Raw genomic sequence first — 16,725 nt, 5'->3', positions numbered from 1 at the left:
CTTTCAGTATCGCCTCTCTGATTTCAGTCGCCGCCGCCGCCGAGCAAGCAGGGAAGGGAGCGCTGGAGGAGTGCCGCGGTGGCCGCAGCGCGCCCGCCCGCCCCGGCTGCCGCCCGCAGAAGATGCACTTCAGCACCGTCACCAGGGACATGGAAGGTGAGCGCCGCGCTCGGCCCCGCAGGGCTGCGGGGACGGGACCCCCGGCCGCCGCGTCTCGGAGTGTTTCCACGCCTCCCGGCCCGGCGGCGGGGCCGGCGGGAGCGCGGGGAGCGCGGCCTGCCCGCGGCACCGCCCGGAGGGGGCTTTGCGCTGCCCCCCGGCACGCCCGGGCCCCCGCGGCCCTCCCGTGGAGGATGAGGCTCTGCCCGTGCCCCGGCGGCGGCTTGCGACGGCTCCGCCGCTCGGCCCCGCGTCTCCGCGGAGGGGCTGGAGCATCCTCCGACAGCGCCGGCCGTGCCCGGGGCAGCGGCGGGCCGGGGCTCGGCTCCCGCCGGCTCTGCGGCCCCTCTCCGGCCTGGGGGCCGCGGCGGAGATAAGTCAAGAGACCCCCAGGACCTCGAGGAGTCTTTCGGCATCGGAGTGGGGATCCGAAGGAGCCGGCCGTTCCCCGGGGCGGCCTGTCATGCCCCGCAGGGCCCGCTCGGGCCGGCGGCCGGGGGCTGCGCGGCCGGGGCCGTCCCGGCGCTCCTCGGCGCGGACCCGGAGCTTTGCTCGGGTCCCCGTCCGTCCCCCCTCTCTCGCCCGGGGATGGAAAGAAGGGGGAATTGCCAAACCAGATCCGTCTTCCCCTGTCAGCCACGGCCCCGCGGCCCCAGAGCGAGGGACGTTACCTGCAGCACCGTAGCTACACGGAAATAAGAACCGGTTTCTTTCTTTGAGTTTTCCCCCTCCTCCTCTTTTTTCTTTTTTTTTTTTTTTTTTTTTTGGGGGGGGGTGTTGCTTTGTCCCAAACTGTGTGCGGCGAGGGAGGCCTTCTGCAGAGATAGCACGCGCCCTGCACCGCCGCGGCTTTTGGCAGATCTCTCGGGTTTGCAAAGGGAAAAAAAAAAAAAGAAGAAGAAAAAAAAGAAAAAAAAACCCCAGAGCCGAGGCAGGCAGGCAGCGGGAGCAGCGAGCTCCCCGCCTGCCCCGGGGGGAGCGGGGCTGGGGCCAAGCAAAGCGGAAAGGGGGAGGCGCCCCGCTGGGCTGGGCGCGGGGCAGGGGGAGGCGGAGGGCACCCCGCGGAGCCGGCGCGGAGGCGGGGGCCGCGCGGAGCGGCGCGGAGCTGGGGGGGAACGCGGGAGCCGGAGCGGAGCCCTGACCGCCTGTTTTTGGAATGATTTCAGCTATCTCCAGCCCCTGGCTCACCCAGCTGTCCCATTTTTGCGATGTTGCAGCTTTCACGGCCAACAGCCTGAGCAGCCTGAACGCCTCCGGGGGGTACCACCTCTCCCCCTCCCCGGGGGACCCGTACGGACAGCATGAGCCGCCGCACTACGAGCCCTGCACGGCTCAGCAGCACCCGCACCCGCCGCCCCAGCCCCAGCACGGCTACCCCTTCGGCGGGGCGGCGGCGGCGGCGGCCGGGGCCAACCCGCCGCCCCCAGGCCCCGAGCCGCCCGAGGGCGCCGGGGGAGCCGCCGCGGGGCCGGCCGCCGTCTCGGGCTGCTCCGCGGGGGCGGCCGCCGCGGCCAAGGCGCCGGTGAAGAAGAACCCGAAGGTGGCCAACGTGAGCGTCCAGCTGGAGATGAAGGCGCTGTGGGACGAGTTCAACCAGCTGGGCACCGAGATGATCGTCACCAAGGCCGGCAGGTCAGTGCGGAGCCCCCGCGCGGCCCCGGCTCTGCGGCCGCGGGCGCCCAGGCTACAGCCGGGGCGGGAGGGCCCGGCCGCGGGCCGCGCCGGAGGCGGCTGAGTCCGCGGTTCGGGGGAAGATCGAGGCCGGCCGGGGGCGAGCTGCGGCCCGGCCCGGCCCGGCCCGGCGGTCGCCGTCATTCGATCCTCGCGCTTCTCCCGGGGCGAAGCCTGCGAGCTCGTCGCAGAAGGCCTCGGGGACTGCGGGGAAGAACGCGCGGCTCCTGCGGGCTGGGGGCGAAGGCGGGCGGGGGGCGGCGGGCAGGGCGGACCGGCCCGGCCGGGGGGAGCCGCGCCGTGCGCTCCGCCGCCGGGTTTCGCTCCCGCTGGAACGGGCGCCGCGCTGCGCCGGGCGCCTTCGGCTTTCGGTTACCCCGCACGGGACTTAGATCCGTGTTTGCGGAGGAGACCGGGCTCCCGGGGCGGACAGCGACGGCAGCTAACATACGAACCCGTGCGATACCTGTAACTAAATAAAGTTTTAGCACGGGCAGATCTTTTCCTTCCGGCGGGGACGCAGGCAGACCTAATTCTGCACCTTGAAACGTCCTCCAGGACTGTTGCATTTCCCGACTATCGAGTAAACGAGCCCGGCCGAGCCCGGCTCTCCTCGGCCCTGCTCCGGCCGCCGCGGCGCGGTTCTGCGGGCGGCTCGGCTCGGCTCGGCTCGGCTGGGCTCGGCGCGCCGGGGCCGGGACCCTCCTCCCGGCCAGGGAACAAAGGAAGCGGCTGATGCGACCGCGTTAGAAACGAGCAAAACGTGGGGGGAAGAGGAGCCCCAATTATGGTTGTTAATTACTGCATTTAATTGCGATCGCCGGGAAGCGCCGTGGCCGCGGCGGTCCGGGCAGAGCTGCGGAGCTTTTCCCGCTGCTTTCGGGGGGGGCGAGCGCATCGCTCGGGCTCTGGTCTCTTCCCTTGATTTAAAGCGATCCGGCGGGGGGGAGAAAAGAAAAACAAACAAATTAAGAAGTCCCCCGGTGTTTGCTCTCCGGTAGCCCCGGGGAAGGCTGCAACGGCGGCAGCTGGAGCCCCGGGCACTGCCGCAGCCCCCGGCGCCGGGAGAGAGGGGCAGAGCGCGGCTCGTCGGGCCCCGCTTCGAAAGGGCCCAGCACAAGCGGTGACCGCGGCCGTGCGCTCCCGCTCTCCCTCCAGCGGTTTTGAGGGTCCCGAAGGTGAAAAAAATGAAATATATTTTTATATACGCGGTTGCATATTTTTTTTAAATTAGCAGTTTACTAAAATACAAAAATCACCGCGGTGCCCGGTGGAAAAGCGGCCGGCGGAGGGGCCGGTGTTGCGCTGCGGGACCCCGGGCGTGATTTCCCGCAGCCGGTGCCTGCCCCGGCGCCGGGCCGCGCAGCCCGCTGTCGCCGGGCTCGGCGCTGCTTTCCTTAGCGGAAAAGGTCGTTCAGGCTCCCGGCGGAGGCTCTCTGCAAACAGGAGCTCTTCGATCTGGCTTTCTTCGCTCTCCCAGGACAGCGAAAGGATTGCGAATACCCCACTCCGAAAGGGCTCAGAAATTAACAAACTCGATTTGAATCAGGGGCTTTTTTCCCCCCTCCGTTTCGTTTATTTTACGACACGGACAAATCTCCAGACAGGCGGGTAAAAACAGGAGAAAACGGGGTAAAACCAGCAGGAAAAGGCTCAGGGAAGGCGCTGCGAAGCCTGTTCTCTCCCAGCGCCTCTGTGCTGGCCCTGCTGTTTGTCTAGGTGGGTCTTATCATCTCGAGTTGTTTGTTTTAAAACTAAGTTTTAAAACAAGAAACACCGGAACTGGAGCTAATGGGGGCTTTTACACCTTTAAAAATAATAATAACAGAGGGAGCGATTAGAAACGTCCTCCAGAGTTTGCTAAAGCGTTACAGAGAGGGAGACGCAGCCGCCCCATCCTGATGCTGCCGGCAGCGCCGGGCCCGCACAGGAAGGAGGTGCGAGGCCGGTGCCCCGCTGCCCCACCGCCCTGGCCGCGGTGAAGGCAGGCAGCCTTCCCTCGGCGGGGACCGGCGGCACACAACCAAAAAAGCCCCGGGCAGAAGCACAGCAGGTCGGGCCGTGCGCCCCCAGAACGAGCCGGGGGGGGCTCTCGATGTCCGAGTTCCATCGGGTTGTTTTTTCAGCGGGTGTTGGGAGTTTGGTTTTTCAACGGCTGAAAACCCCCTTCCCGAAATGCCGCCCGCTCTCGCTCGCTTGATTTCCCGGAGGAGCGGGGGGAAATCAAACAAAACCGAAGCCGTAACGAGCCCCGAGGCGAGGGCGCATCTTCGGCGTGTCCCTCCGGGCCGGGCCCTGTCCTCGGTGTGTGCAGGGAGGGAGGGTCGGGGGGGGCCGCCCCGGCCCCTTCCCTTAGCCCACCCCCCATCGCATTCGCCCCGCAGCCCCTCGAAGGAATCGTGCCCTCCGGAGCGTGGGACCCGCGCCCCCGGCTTAGCCTGGGGTCCCCGGGGGTCTGCGCGGAGCAGAGCAGTGGGGACAACCCCGGGGGCCGACCTGCCCTGCCCGGGAGCCGCGGGCTCCTTCCCGCTCTCCTTTCGCCCCGCAAAGGTGCGGGGACCGGGAGCCCGACCGGGCTCTGGACAACGAAGCGGAGCCGGGAGGGGGCTCGCTGGGAGATTCCCGTTGCCCCCTAGTCCCTGCCCGCCGAGGGGTGCGTTTGCCCCTCGGGGCTGCGGGAGGTCTCCCGCTGGCCCCAGGAACCGCACTGCTGCTGTAACCGCTGCTGTAAAACGGGCGCAGATTTGGTGGGGGCAGAAGCTGCAGCAGAGGGAACTCGGTCCCCTCGCGTCCCCGCAGGAAGCTCTAGACGTGCCCCCGGGCTGCCCGAGCCTCCCGGGGCTCTACCCCCGGCTCGGGTGTGGGTCCGGAAAATCAGGTGCCTGAAATCAGGTCAGCTGGAAGGATGGGGAAACGGCGGGGAGGAAATTATCTTCGCTTGTGTCTCCCCGTGGCAAAGGCGGCGGTGGCGCTTGTTGCCCCCGGCCTCGGCCTCCCGCCGCGGCTGGGCGCTTCGGGTGCCCGACACAAACGGTCCCGGAGCCGGCGGGAGAGGCAGGGCCGCCCAGCGCTGCCCCGGCTCGTCCTTCGGGATGCTGCCGAGGGCCGGGGGACGTGGCAGCCCCTCTCCCCACGCTGCCCGGCCGCATCTTTTCTGCCTTTTCCTTCCCGTTCCGGCCGGCGATTCCTGCGAGGGGACCTGACATCGCAACCGGGCGGGTATCGGGGCAGCTGGAGGGGAAGGGCCGGGAGGGCTGCGGGGCTCCCGCACCCGGCCCTGAGCACCCCCGGGCCGGGGGGACGCGGGCACCCGCGCCGGCCCCTCGGGGCTCCCCGCTGCCCCTCAGCTCAGCTCAGCTCTCCTCTCTCTCCTTTCTGTGCCAGGCGCATGTTCCCCACCTTCCAGGTGAAGATATTCGGGATGGACCCTATGGCTGACTACATGCTCCTCATGGACTTCGTCCCCGTGGACGACAAGCGATACCGGCAAGTAACACCCTGCCCGCCCCGCGGTGCTCGGCGCTGCGGGGGCCGGCGGGTCGCTGCCCCTCCCCGGCCCTCCCGGGGCTCGGGGATGTGCCCCCGGGCCCGACACCTCTCGGTGCGACACGAGGCGGAGACGCGGGATGCGGCTGCCGTGGGGTCCGTTTCACGCCGGTGCAGCGCGTTTGGGGCCGGGAGCGGCGCGGGGCGCGGACCCGCAGGGCCCCTCGGCTCTCGCCCAACGCCCGCAGCGGCCGGGGCCCGACCGGCGCAGGGCGGCAGGGCAGGAGCCGCCTTGTCCTGCCCGGAGAAGCTCTCCCCGTCCCGCTGCACCGCGTCTCCGCCCGGCAAACGCCCGTTCTCCCCGGACAGAGATCCCCCCGGTGCTCCTCGAGTGCCGTATCCTCTCGGCTGGGGCAGGTGGCCCGGCGGGGCCGGCCCTGCGGGCGTCCCGGCGCTGCGCCGTGCCGTGCCCGCTGAGGAGCCCGCTGGGTGCTTGGGTGAAGAGAGCGGGTGTTGCGCTCTGGAAACCGTCTGTCCGAGCCACAAACCCCTGCCCTTGTTTCCAGCGGCAGCGTAGGAAGGCCTTGGAAACAGGCGACTTGCAAGGCAGCGATGCAGTCTGGTTTGCAAGCCCTTTAATTTAAAGACAGTGAAAGGCGCATTATGTATTTAACTTCAGATCAGGACGCCGAGCAGGCAGCCCGCATAGGAATCGCAAGGTCCGATATATAAATATTTAGACAGATATCCAAATTCTCAGGGCGTCCTAGAAATGTTTGCTTGTCAAGGGAAGTGGGATATATAACATCCAATTGAGGATATCTTTAAAAAGTAATGTTTCTGCTGGAGTCCAATGGTGTCTAATTCCCCCTGTGCAAACACTGGCTTTTAAAGTAAACACGTATATAGAAGATTGGTTTCTCTGTTTTAAATGTTACTGTTGAATATGTACTTTGAAAGAATGAAACAAGGCTGCTAAACTCCGGACCCGCTATTAATCTACACATAAATTTCTACTCTTCACTTTAAGCCAGAGCATAACCGTATAGAGAGCTCCCTTTCACCCTTTTTTTTAGAGGAAGGGGGAGCTTTTGTGGCTTCTCTCCCAAAGCTGCGCAGGTAGCTATAAATTTCCTCCGACCTGCAGATTTCTCTCCCGCCAGTTCCATCGGCGACCCGATAAAATATCATTTGCCCCCCGCGACGAGTCGGGCTGTGGGGGAGAGCTCGTTCCCCCCGTGCCGCAGGAAGCGGGAGGGTTGGGGGAGGCGGCGCTTCCCCCTCGCCGGGCCGGGGGGACCCTCCCGGGCCGGGCCCTGCGGGGACCCGGGGTGCTGCAGCCCCGGGGCGGTGGCGGCAGCGGGAGCCCCCCGGGCGGCGGCTGAGGGTGCCTTCCCCTCCCGGCAGGTACGCCTTCCACAGCTCCTCCTGGCTGGTGGCCGGCAAGGCCGACCCCGCCACGCCCGGGAGGGTGCATTACCACCCGGACTCCCCGGCGAAAGGGGCGCAGTGGATGAAGCAGATCGTTTCCTTCGATAAGCTCAAACTGACCAACAATTTGCTGGATGACAACGGGCACGTAAGTGTTCCCGGGGGAAGGTGTGGAACACGGGGCTGCGCCGGGGGCAGCTCCCCGCGCCGTGATGCCCGTGGGGTGCCCTTGCCCGCGCCCCCCCAGGGGCTCCGCGGCTGCCCCTGGGCAGGGGAGCCGGCAGGACCGGGGGCCGCGCTCTCCTCTCTCCATGCTCCGCCTGGATCAGTTATTGTCTCCTTGCTCGTTTTATCATTCAGATCATTTTGAACTCCATGCACAGATACCAACCGCGTTTTCACGTGGTCTACGTGGACCCCCGGAAAGACAGCGAGAAATACGCGGAGGAGAACTTCAAAACCTTCGTCTTCGAGGAGACGCGCTTCACGGCCGTCACCGCGTACCAGAACCACCGGGTGAGGCGGCAGCGGGGCCCGGGGCAACGAAAAAGGGGGGTTGGGGTGGCCCCGGAGGTAGCCCGGGTGCGGGCGCGCCCGGCGCTGGCTCTGCGGGTGTCCGTGGGCGGCGGGGGTGTCTGGGGTACGCCCGCCTCCTCCCCCCGTCTGCGAAGCCATTGCCGGGCAGCGCAAGGACCCCGGTAGCCGGGGAGCTGCGCAGGGCTGCGCGCCGAGGAGGCGACCCGAGCTCCAGCCCCGTCGCCAGCTTCCCCCGGCCCGGGGGGAGCTCGTTACCTGTGTAAACCCGAGACTGGGGCTAGTTGGGAAACTACAGGCTTCCCGCTGCGAAATGTCACTCACAATTTGTTTGGATAAATCTGCGATTTGACTTCTCTAAGCTGGCGGCGGTCTGTTCCTCCCCAGAATACACTTATATGTTAAAAAACGAAAGAAAACAACCCACCCCCCTTAATCTGATGCGGATTTCTGGGCAGCAGTTAATCCAATTGCTTCTTTAAATCGCACGAGCGTAATGTAAAGAGCAGGAATCCCAGCCGCGAGTGCAAATACGGTTTCATAGCGGGGGCTATTCAGCGCGGCTCCCAGCCACCTCGCTCCGCGCTGATGCCGCAGCCCTCGCCCGGGCTGTCCCCCCGCAGCCGGCGGCGGTGCCACCCTCTGCAGTGGCTCGGAGCAAAGCGGCCCGGGGTCCCCCCGGGATGCGGCGGCGGGGCCGGAGCCCGGCTGTGCCTTTAAGGGGCTCCGGAGCCCCTCCCCGGCTGGCATTTGCCTGATGGCTCCGGACAGCTGCTCTTTCTCTCCTGCTTTCTATCAGTTTGACCTCTAAGGCTGGAACTGTCACTGAGGGGCTTAAAGTTTGTTTTTCAACCCATTCCGGAAACTCACAATCACATACTTTATCCGTGGATTTGCTTAAATATAGAAAATGTCCTGCCTTCTCCCCGGCGAATTAAATAAATACATAAGTATGATTTATCCAGTGATTTGTCTGAGCTGCTCTGGTGGTGACCCATATAATGTGGCATTTTCTTACAAGTGCATTTACACAGCTTTTGCAGCCGACTGGGGCTGTCTCTCCCTTCGCCTTGAACTCGTATTAGGTAGCGTACCAGCCCGCATTTTCTAACAAGAGGGAAAGCACATGTTTGTGCTCTCTGGCAGAGCACGCCCTGGCTCCACAGCCACCTGGGCCCTCTCTGTTACACCAGGCACCGCTGCCTCCCAAAGCCCACTCAGGGACTCGCTCGCTGTGTGAGCGGGGAGCCTTGTGTATCCTGCTTCGAGCCATTTCTCTGCTTCTTACAGATCACACAGTTGAAGATCGCCAGCAACCCTTTCGCCAAGGGATTCAGAGACTGCGACCCTGAGGACTGGTAAGGCTGTGTCTTTATTGACTACGACTACACCCCGCTCTCACCCCCAGTTTAGCATGGACCTGCACAGGCCTTGCATGGAGTTTGGGGTACCCTGGGTTGGGCCCCGTTTGCCAGCTGCAGCCCACAGCAGCAGCACTCCAAGTGCTCATTCTGTTGGACTCTGAATCACTTCTCCCCCTCTTCTTCCAGGCCCAGGAATCACAGGCCAGGGCCCCTTCCTCTCATGAGCGCTTTTGCCAGATCCCGGAATCCAGTCTCTTCCCCGGCGCACCAGAACGGGACAGAGAAAGGTGAGAGCCCCCAAGGGCCGGGCCAGCCTGTCACACCGGACCTGCTGGCCTGCACGGCCAGCCTCGGCGCATGCATGCTTGGGGCCAGCCTTGCTCACCGTGCCGGTGCACAGCCGCCTGCAGCGGGCATGGCTCCACTGCTAACAAGCTTTGCACTACCACCTATTTTTTAAACAAAACCAGCCACCTTCATAGCCTAATTAATTTTTCTTGGGTCTAAAACACTCACTGGTGTTGTACTTAAGCAACTTTGCTGCTTTAAAAACACCGCCCTCTTCCTTTAGTGTCCCATTTTCGACTTTTCAGCAGCAAGCTCAGCTTTTCAGGCAGGGATGCAGCGAGGGCCGCTGGCTCTTCCTCGCCTTGCCCTTTTAACGCGCCTCGGCAGCCCGTTCAGCGCTGACCCGCTCCCATTCAGGAGCCGCAGTCAGGTCGAACAGCACCTCTGCCCATTGACTCCTTTTCCATTACGCAGAGCAAACAACTGCAAAGCCAACCGAGGGCCTTTCTTCCAGCACGCTCCGGGCCTGCAAAATAAAGGGAAGTCTGTATTTGTTTAGCGTTACACAATTGCAAAAATTTCAGGCGTGTTCCAGCTTGTCAGTCAATTCAGCTCCATTTTTCGCAGTCAGAAGGTCCTGTCCCACAAGCCCCGGTTCCCGCTGCACGCTGCCGCACACTTCGCTCGCGAGCCTCGCTTGCGTCTTCGCGCACCGCTTTTTCACGTAGCCGGGTGGTTTAAGCCTGGCCCGTCGGGGGCGGCGGTGCTGACGCTGTGTGCCCCCGCAGATGCTGCCGAGAGCCGGCGGGAGTACGAGCGGGAGGCGGCCGGCGGGACGCCGCTGCACGCCGAGGCCGCGCACCAGCAGCTCATGTCCCGCGTCCTCAGCCCCGCGCTGCCGGGCGGCGGCGGCGGCGGCGGCCTGGTGCCCCTGGGCGGCGCGGGCGGCGGCCGGCCCAGCCCGCCGCACCACGAACTGCGCCTGGAGCCCGCCGCCTCGGAGCCGCTCCACCACCACCCCTACAAGTACCCGCCGGCGGCGGCCGCCGCCTACGACCACTACCTGGGGGCGAAGAGCCGGCCCGCCCCGTACCCCCTCCCCAGCATCCGCGGGCACAGCTACCACCACCACCACCACCACCACCACCACCACATGAACGCGGCGGCCGCGGCGGCGGCGGCGGCCGCCAACATGTACTCGTCGGCCGGCGCGCCCGCCAACTACGACTACGGGCCCAGATAACGGCGCCGCCCGGCCCCGCGGCCGCCGACGGCGCGAGAGACTGGCGGCGGCCGCGCGTGCCGCGACCGTTACCGTCCTCCCCTTCCCGCCTTTCCTCCCTTCCCGCCTTACGAGTGAGCTGATAGGCCAGCTTGACCTGATCGACGATCGGAGAGCCCAATCGCAGGATGCCGCACCCCCCCCCCCGCTCCCCACCCGTCGGCGGGCCGTGAGGCGGCGTGTGGCGAGGGGCCGGAGCCTGGCCGGGGCACGCCGGGTGCTCCCCATCGCGGTGTGACCCGCAGCTGCACTTTGATAAATGAAGCCATATGTCGTTATCTCCCTTCTCCCTACCCCCGCGCCTCCGCTCTTGCGGATGCCCCACGGGTGCGCCGGGCGCTGAGGACAGTCGGGCCGCTGGGAAGCGGTGGGAGGACGGGGAAGCGGCAGCGGTGAGGTGACTTGCCCCCTTCTCACTCGCCCGCCGGGTCTTCTGAGGGAGATTTCGTGTCGCCACCGAGTCTGGCGGTGCCACGGGTGTTTCCCAGCCCCGCGGGACGTGTAACGTTAGCACCGAGCAGGGAGGGCTGCGGGGCTGGCCCTGAGCACCGCCGGACACCAGCCCCGGCAGCGGCGGGCCCCGGGGCTGGAGTGTAATTCTGCACATGTCGATGTAAGTCTCTCTCTTACCTCGGGGACGCTTGGCCTCGTCCACAGTTGGCTCAGGTGGTTCTTCGAGGAGACTGTTAAAGGAAGCAGAGTTTAGCTTAAGGGAACACTTTGAATCTTCACTGTCAGAACTAATTGCCCACTTCTCCCCCGGTCCCGACCTGCTCACGAGTTTTGGGGTTCGTTGGGGCAACGTAACCAGAACAGCGTGTTCTGGAGCTGTTGAGAAGAGCCCATGGCCAAGAGCACAGCCATGTACAGCTTCTTGCTTTCACAACAATGGATGCTATGGTTTAAAAACCAGCCTGGGCGTGGGGTAATACCCGCAGAGTTTAGGCTGGGGATTCTCAGCGGTAGTTTGTAGTCGGGTTGCTTCCCAGGCAGCCTCACAGTACTGCCTTCCTACATCCTTTCCCGAGCTCTTGATGCTCTCCTGTTGAGAGGTGCCTTTTAGAGGAACTTCAGGGTTTTTTCCCCAGAGTGCCTCACCCCTTATATTTGGCTGACCCAAACTGCAGTAGTCCCAAAGCACCTATTCTGCACCTACCTGCTTGCTGCAGCTTCCCTCTTAGAGCTGGTAAGTACTTTTTTCTTTTTTCCTTTAGTATCTTCCTTCAGTAGGCTTTCCTTATTGTTGAAAAGATGGGCCTGTTCATCGCAGTTTCTCCAGTGATGTGTTTTGAATAGTTGGCTTTTGGTTTTTGTCAGATGCTCACCGAACGGCAGTCCCTTTGTGTTCAGAGAAGGTATTGAACAGCTCTTCAGCTGTGTTGGTATACAGTATTATGAACACTTTTCTGATTCTTCCGCGTGACTCTGTGAAAAGAAGGGCGGGGTTTTTTGGGTTTTTTTGAAGCCTTCTCTTCATCCGTGTTTGTGCATTTTCACTACAAACCTTTTAAAACATAATCCTTCCCTTGTGCAGGTGGCAGTGTTAATAGCAATGTTTATTCCGTCTCTGGCAGTGGGCTTCAGGCTTCCAAAACTTTTTGGAAGGGTTTAAGAAGGGATACAGGCTAATATGAATATTTTATGTAATTTTTCTTCTGTTATAAAAAAATATATCTGGATCCATGAAAAAGACTTGTGCAAGAAATATGTATTTTATTTGACATTTGCAGTGAATTGTGAGATTCTTAGTGTCTGGCTAAACCATAATTAATGTTCTCAGAAAGGTTGATGTAAAATAGCCTTGTGCTTATTATTAGTCGGTGGGAAATGGCTCTCGGATGTGCTCTGTTGCTTTGCCGCTGTTATTTCAGAGTTTTCAGTATGATTTGTTATCTGTACACTGATTAGTGCCAAAGCTTTGGTCAAACGTTTAATGAAGTTGTTATATTTATTATTTCTCTCAAAGATTATACAAACACTTTTTTTTTCTTGATAGTTGCAGTGTAGGAAAAAAGTGAAGACAACCAAAGAATCATATCTGCAAACAGTGTAGATACATGTAGATATTTGTAGATATATGTAGATAATCTTATTTCATTTAAATTGAAAAGACATTGGACAGTAACATTTATAAATGTTTTTCCTCTTCTTCTTTTCTTTCATTTCTTGTTTGATTACTTGTGTGTATTTGTCAGTTTGTCTGCTCTGAAGTCTAAACCTCCCCTACAAAAGGAGGTCATTTAAATAAGGAGGGATACTCAACTGGAGTTGTTTGAGCAAATAGTGAATCTCCATAGGCGATTGCTCCCTCCCTTCTCTCTGCCTGGTTGCCGGGGCTGCCCGTGGTTGTAGTGACCTATCGTTATGCAAGAACATACGCAGAGTGCTGCAAGAAGTGCCACTGGCTCTCAGTGCAGGCTGGCCACACACTTTTTCAAACGTCCTGTACTGCCCAAGAGCTGAGAGGACTGCATGACCCAAGACACCAGGACCAAACTGTGCTCTTACAGAAAGTGGCTCAAGGTCCTTGCCTTCATTGTAGGAATTTTAATTTATCTCTGTTAGAAGAAGAGAAAATCACAGAACTTCAACCTATGGCTGTGGGCAGTGGGCCCTCAGGATCACTAGTCTACCCTCTGTGCTAGAAGAACCACTACAGAAGTCCTGTGTCTGAAAGGGAAGGCGAGACTATGCAGCTGTATCAAGACTACAGTTTTAACTATGAAAATGGTATTTCTAACCTTGCTTTTAGGCCATCAACATGCAAGGTGCTTATATATGTTAGTATTAAGCATGTTAGCCGTCCATTTCATGTCATGTTTTAGTCCTTAAATCAAGCTTCCTCGGGGCTTTGACTAGTGTTTCCTCCTTGTATAGCTAGGCCTATCTCACTGGATGGGAGTGTTCCAGATATGGAAAGCAAGCAGTGTTGTTTTTCTATCACAACAAAAAATCCACTTCAAACAAACAAAAACTCCGCAACACTGCACACTGAGTAGTAAAAGCCTTTGGAAACTCACAGAAAAGCTCTAACACTTCAATTTCATGTTACCTGTCAGCCAGTTAGTCAAGGTATATCATATACAGGCCGTGCCTTATCTATACATATTGCAGTTTCATTTGAAAAATGACTTTGTATGATTTGATTACATGTATATTTAAACTTCACGCAGTACATGCCGTCACCAAGGTCCATGGCACATACTCGGAAAGCAGGCTGCACCATTTCCAGACAATACTTCCACTTGTGGTCACCTCAAGTCACACATAACACCGTGTATTTAAAAGCTGCTGGTAAAGCAGGCCCAAGCACAGAGGTTACAAGCACCCTTTGTCTCTTCCAAACAGGGCTAGAGAATAAATTAGCCATGTGGCTCCATTTTCCAGAGGTACGGGCTGAATTTACTGATTGCTTCAAAGGTCTGAAAACCGCATCACTTACCTCAGTGGATAAATACAGGATTAGGCACCCGCAGGTGAAACAAGGGAGGTCTTTTCTTGATCACTTACCCAAACACTGGGGATAGCTCAGGTTTTTGGGAATGTTTTTTGTTGGTGGTGGTTTTATTTTTCCCTTGCTAATGGATCTGACTAAATTCAATGTAGGATAGGAGCATGGGGATGAGATTTCTGTGTGCTTGTAGTGTTCATGCACGCTGTTTACACACTTTATGGATGTTCTTCTTAGTCTTTCCCCCTGTTCAGGGAGACTGTAGAACTGCTTTGGGTGGAACTGTGAACGTGGTCCCCAGTAGATGCCTCTCAGCATCCTGGGGCGTTGGCATCTCTTCAGTCAATCTCTAGCGTGCGTACGCATGGCTGTTGCCAGGGGAGCAAGTACTCTGGTTTCCTTCATGCTACAGTCTGTGTAACAGTGGGTTGCAGTGTGGCGAAGGACCCAAGGGCTGCAGTAAGCATGAAGAGGCATTTTGCAGACAGCAGGCTACTGGGGGACAGCGTGGGTCTCCCGGGACCTAGGGGCTTCCTAGTGCATCCCTACAAGGAGCCACGGCTAGTGGGGCTGCATGGCTCAGGGCCGCCTCAGCTGGTATGCTGTCTTCCCTGGCAAACAGACCTCATTCTCTCCAGCAAGTGGATGTCAGCTTGTGATGCCTGGATCCCTGACCAAGGGGCAGCTGCACCTTGATCTGGTCTGAAAGGAATAAGAAAAGCAGGTTCACTTGTGCTGTGCCACATCCCGCCAATGTAAAGTGGCCCCTATAGCCGTTGGAAGCAAGGTAGGCACCCACAGGTTAGGTTTGGGGGGCGGAAGCTGAGCCTTGCTGCCCGGAGGAGTGCGGGAAGAGCTAAGGCAGCAGTACTTGCAAAGCAAGTTTTATCACCTTCGCCCCAGGAGCTCAAAAAGTTGCTGTGAGCCTGTTGGACACGGCTGGGGCGGAGGGTGGGGGGAGAGCGTGTGGGTGCGCATCCACCTTCTGGTTCGTGTTGCTTTTCCTTCTCTTGTTCCGTTTCACGATGGGTTGGAAACAAAGGCGTTCTTGCTGGCAGGGCAGGACACTGGCTGCAGCGGCCTGACCCGCCGTTTCTGTTAACTGCCTGCGTAGCCAGGAGGTGCCGCGCTGCCGGGGGCTGGGGGGTACGCGTGGGGGTACGCGTGGGTGTCGCCTCCGGCGGCCGAGGCTGCTGCACGCCCCCCGCCCGGCGTGCCTGAAGAGCAGGCTCCCTCCAGAGGGGAGAGCGGGGCATCGCAGGGGTGGCTCATGCACACACGGAAAACGAACCCCGAGAGCAGTTTTGCCGGAGCTTGCAAATAGGCAATCTGAGAGAAAAATAGAGATTCGTTTCATAAAGCAAAGATTTGATCTTTGACGCACGTAGGCATAGATAAGGAAGGGCAGGAATCGGTGAGTTAGAATTTGAGGATAATCAGCCAGCAATAATTCAGCCGTTGCTATAAGCTGGTGTTATGAAGAGTCCAGTCTACTAGTGTAGAGGCTAGTATGTGTGTATGTAACTTTTTTTCTAAACGTATGCAGTCCTTTTCTTCATTTAATTATCCTAATTCAATTGATCAGTAAGATATTTAATTTATACGAGTGTTTGACACAACTAGATGAAGGCGACTGTACCCAAAGATTTCTATTAGGGGCCATGATCATGAGCAGAGCATGTGCTTATGAAATGTGCTCTATTAAAGCAAGAGACACCCATTGCCTGTGGGAGTCTAGTTAGTGTATCAGAGGTTTGCTAAGCTCCAAGAACAGTACTTCTTACTTTTTTCTGCCCAGTATGTTGTACACACAATCAATGCAAAAAGCAAGAGCTCGTTCTGAAGAGATACATTAATTTTGAAAAATATGGACATGTCCCATATGCACTATATATGTACATGTACAAGTCTGCTTTTCAAAGGTCCACCTCCCTTCAGGAAGTCTATGTAAAGTACTGTATGTGTTGCATGTGCCAGAAAAATGCACTCATTCCCCCCATTAATAGAAATGACCTATTATAAATTTACCAAAGATACCATAGTTTTATAAATTGGCCACATATGTCTGTGTAATATATTTATTAGATCACATTTCATAGCATTTCTGTTTTATGAAATTCAGCCTTGAATATGTCACATATGTTTTGCATATATGTGCAATAGTCGGCCAAGTATATCCGAGTAAAGTATGATAAATGTGTTCTTTCCATATGGGAAATTAAATGTTTTTCCAGATTTTAAAAAAAAGTTTATGAAGAGCAGCCTATACAAAATAATTACAATAAATCACTCACTTCTGTTTAGGTTAAAATTATAAATTTGAACTAGTAACAAAGCGATTAAGAACAAAAGCCAGAAAAGTCACATTTAGGACCTAATTCTGTAAGCAGACAGAGCAGCATAAAGGGAAAGAGAGCATACGCATTTTCACGGCTAGCTGCTACACGGTGTAAAATCATGCAAACTTGTACAGCAACTTCCATCTTATGCTCCCGGAGTGATTCTGTAGCTGATAAAGGATAGCCTCTCATCACCTCCGTGAGAGGACGAACATTTCATACAGTGTACCTCATTGAGAATGCAAGTGTCCTTTTACGTCTGCTCTAGCCTGAGTTCTACTTACAGAATTTTGTAGTTCCTGTATGAACAGCTCTTAGTGGCCATTGGTAGCTGGAGAAGGAAAGGGTATGTTTTCCTGCAACCAAATACGCTCTCACTGAAGCTAGTGGTTGTTTCAGTGGGCAGGGCAGGACACGTCTGGTGCTATTGCTATGTTCTGTACCTGCCTGTAATAGGGGTAATTGCACAAGTGCCCAGGTGCTCAGACTGAAGTCCTTGGGCTGTACCTGTAAATTGCAAAAGGAAATTAAAAACAGAATAAACAACATGTAAAACTTATTGAAGCACCTTCGTGTGAGGTGTTTGCACTATTAGTCTTTCACGGGTCTTAGCTTGACTGATGGACAAGGGCTCTGCGTTCGTGTTTGCTTTTTTACTCTGCTTGCTTAGTGCTCCCATTGTCCCTCGTTCCGGGGGCAGACGGTTCTCCTTCTCCCTCC

At 58.2% G+C, this 16,725-nt stretch overlaps 1 protein-coding gene across 2 annotated transcripts; it reads left to right on the top strand.

Annotated features, from left to right (window-relative positions):
• The first annotated feature begins 1,315 nt into the window (after window positions 1–1,315).
• On the top strand, window positions 1,316–10,264 carry TBX1 (T-box transcription factor 1). 2 transcript variants are annotated; one of them, XM_075516088.1, is made up of 8 exons: window positions 1,316–1,541; window positions 1,587–1,791; window positions 5,215–5,316; window positions 6,724–6,895; window positions 7,108–7,263; window positions 8,572–8,639; window positions 8,832–8,932; window positions 9,722–10,264. In XM_075516088.1, the coding sequence occupies exons 1-8, from the start codon at window positions 1,316–1,318 to the stop codon at window positions 10,174–10,176; spliced, it is 1,485 nt and encodes a 494-aa protein (XP_075372203.1). In that variant the 3' UTR covers window positions 10,177–10,264. The 2 variants fall into 2 exon arrangements, with proteins under 2 accessions (XP_075372203.1, XP_075372202.1); XM_075516087.1 differs by having other exon boundaries at window positions 1,316–1,791.
• Window positions 10,265–16,725: the final 6,461 nt, after the last annotated feature.

This window comes from Mycteria americana, chromosome 13 (assembly GCF_035582795.1).
Source record: "Mycteria americana isolate JAX WOST 10 ecotype Jacksonville Zoo and Gardens chromosome 13, USCA_MyAme_1.0, whole genome shotgun sequence".
Lineage (NCBI taxonomy): Eukaryota > Metazoa > Chordata > Aves > Ciconiiformes > Ciconiidae > Mycteria > Mycteria americana.
Note: the sequence above shows the minus strand (reverse complement) of the source record. Positions and strands in the feature narration are given on the sequence as shown.

Coding starts and splice junctions, on each gene's coding strand:
- TBX1 (XM_075516087.1), top strand. CDS start 1,316: ATGATTTCAGCTATCTCCAGCCCCTGGCTCACCCAGCTGTCCCATTTT. Junction 6,896..7,107: donor TGCTGGATGACAACGGGCAC/GTAAGTGTTCCC, acceptor TTTATCATTCAG/ATCATTTTGAACTCCATGCA. Junction 8,933..9,721: donor CCAGAACGGGACAGAGAAAG/GTGAGAGCCCCC, acceptor GTGCCCCCGCAG/ATGCTGCCGAGAGCCGGCGG.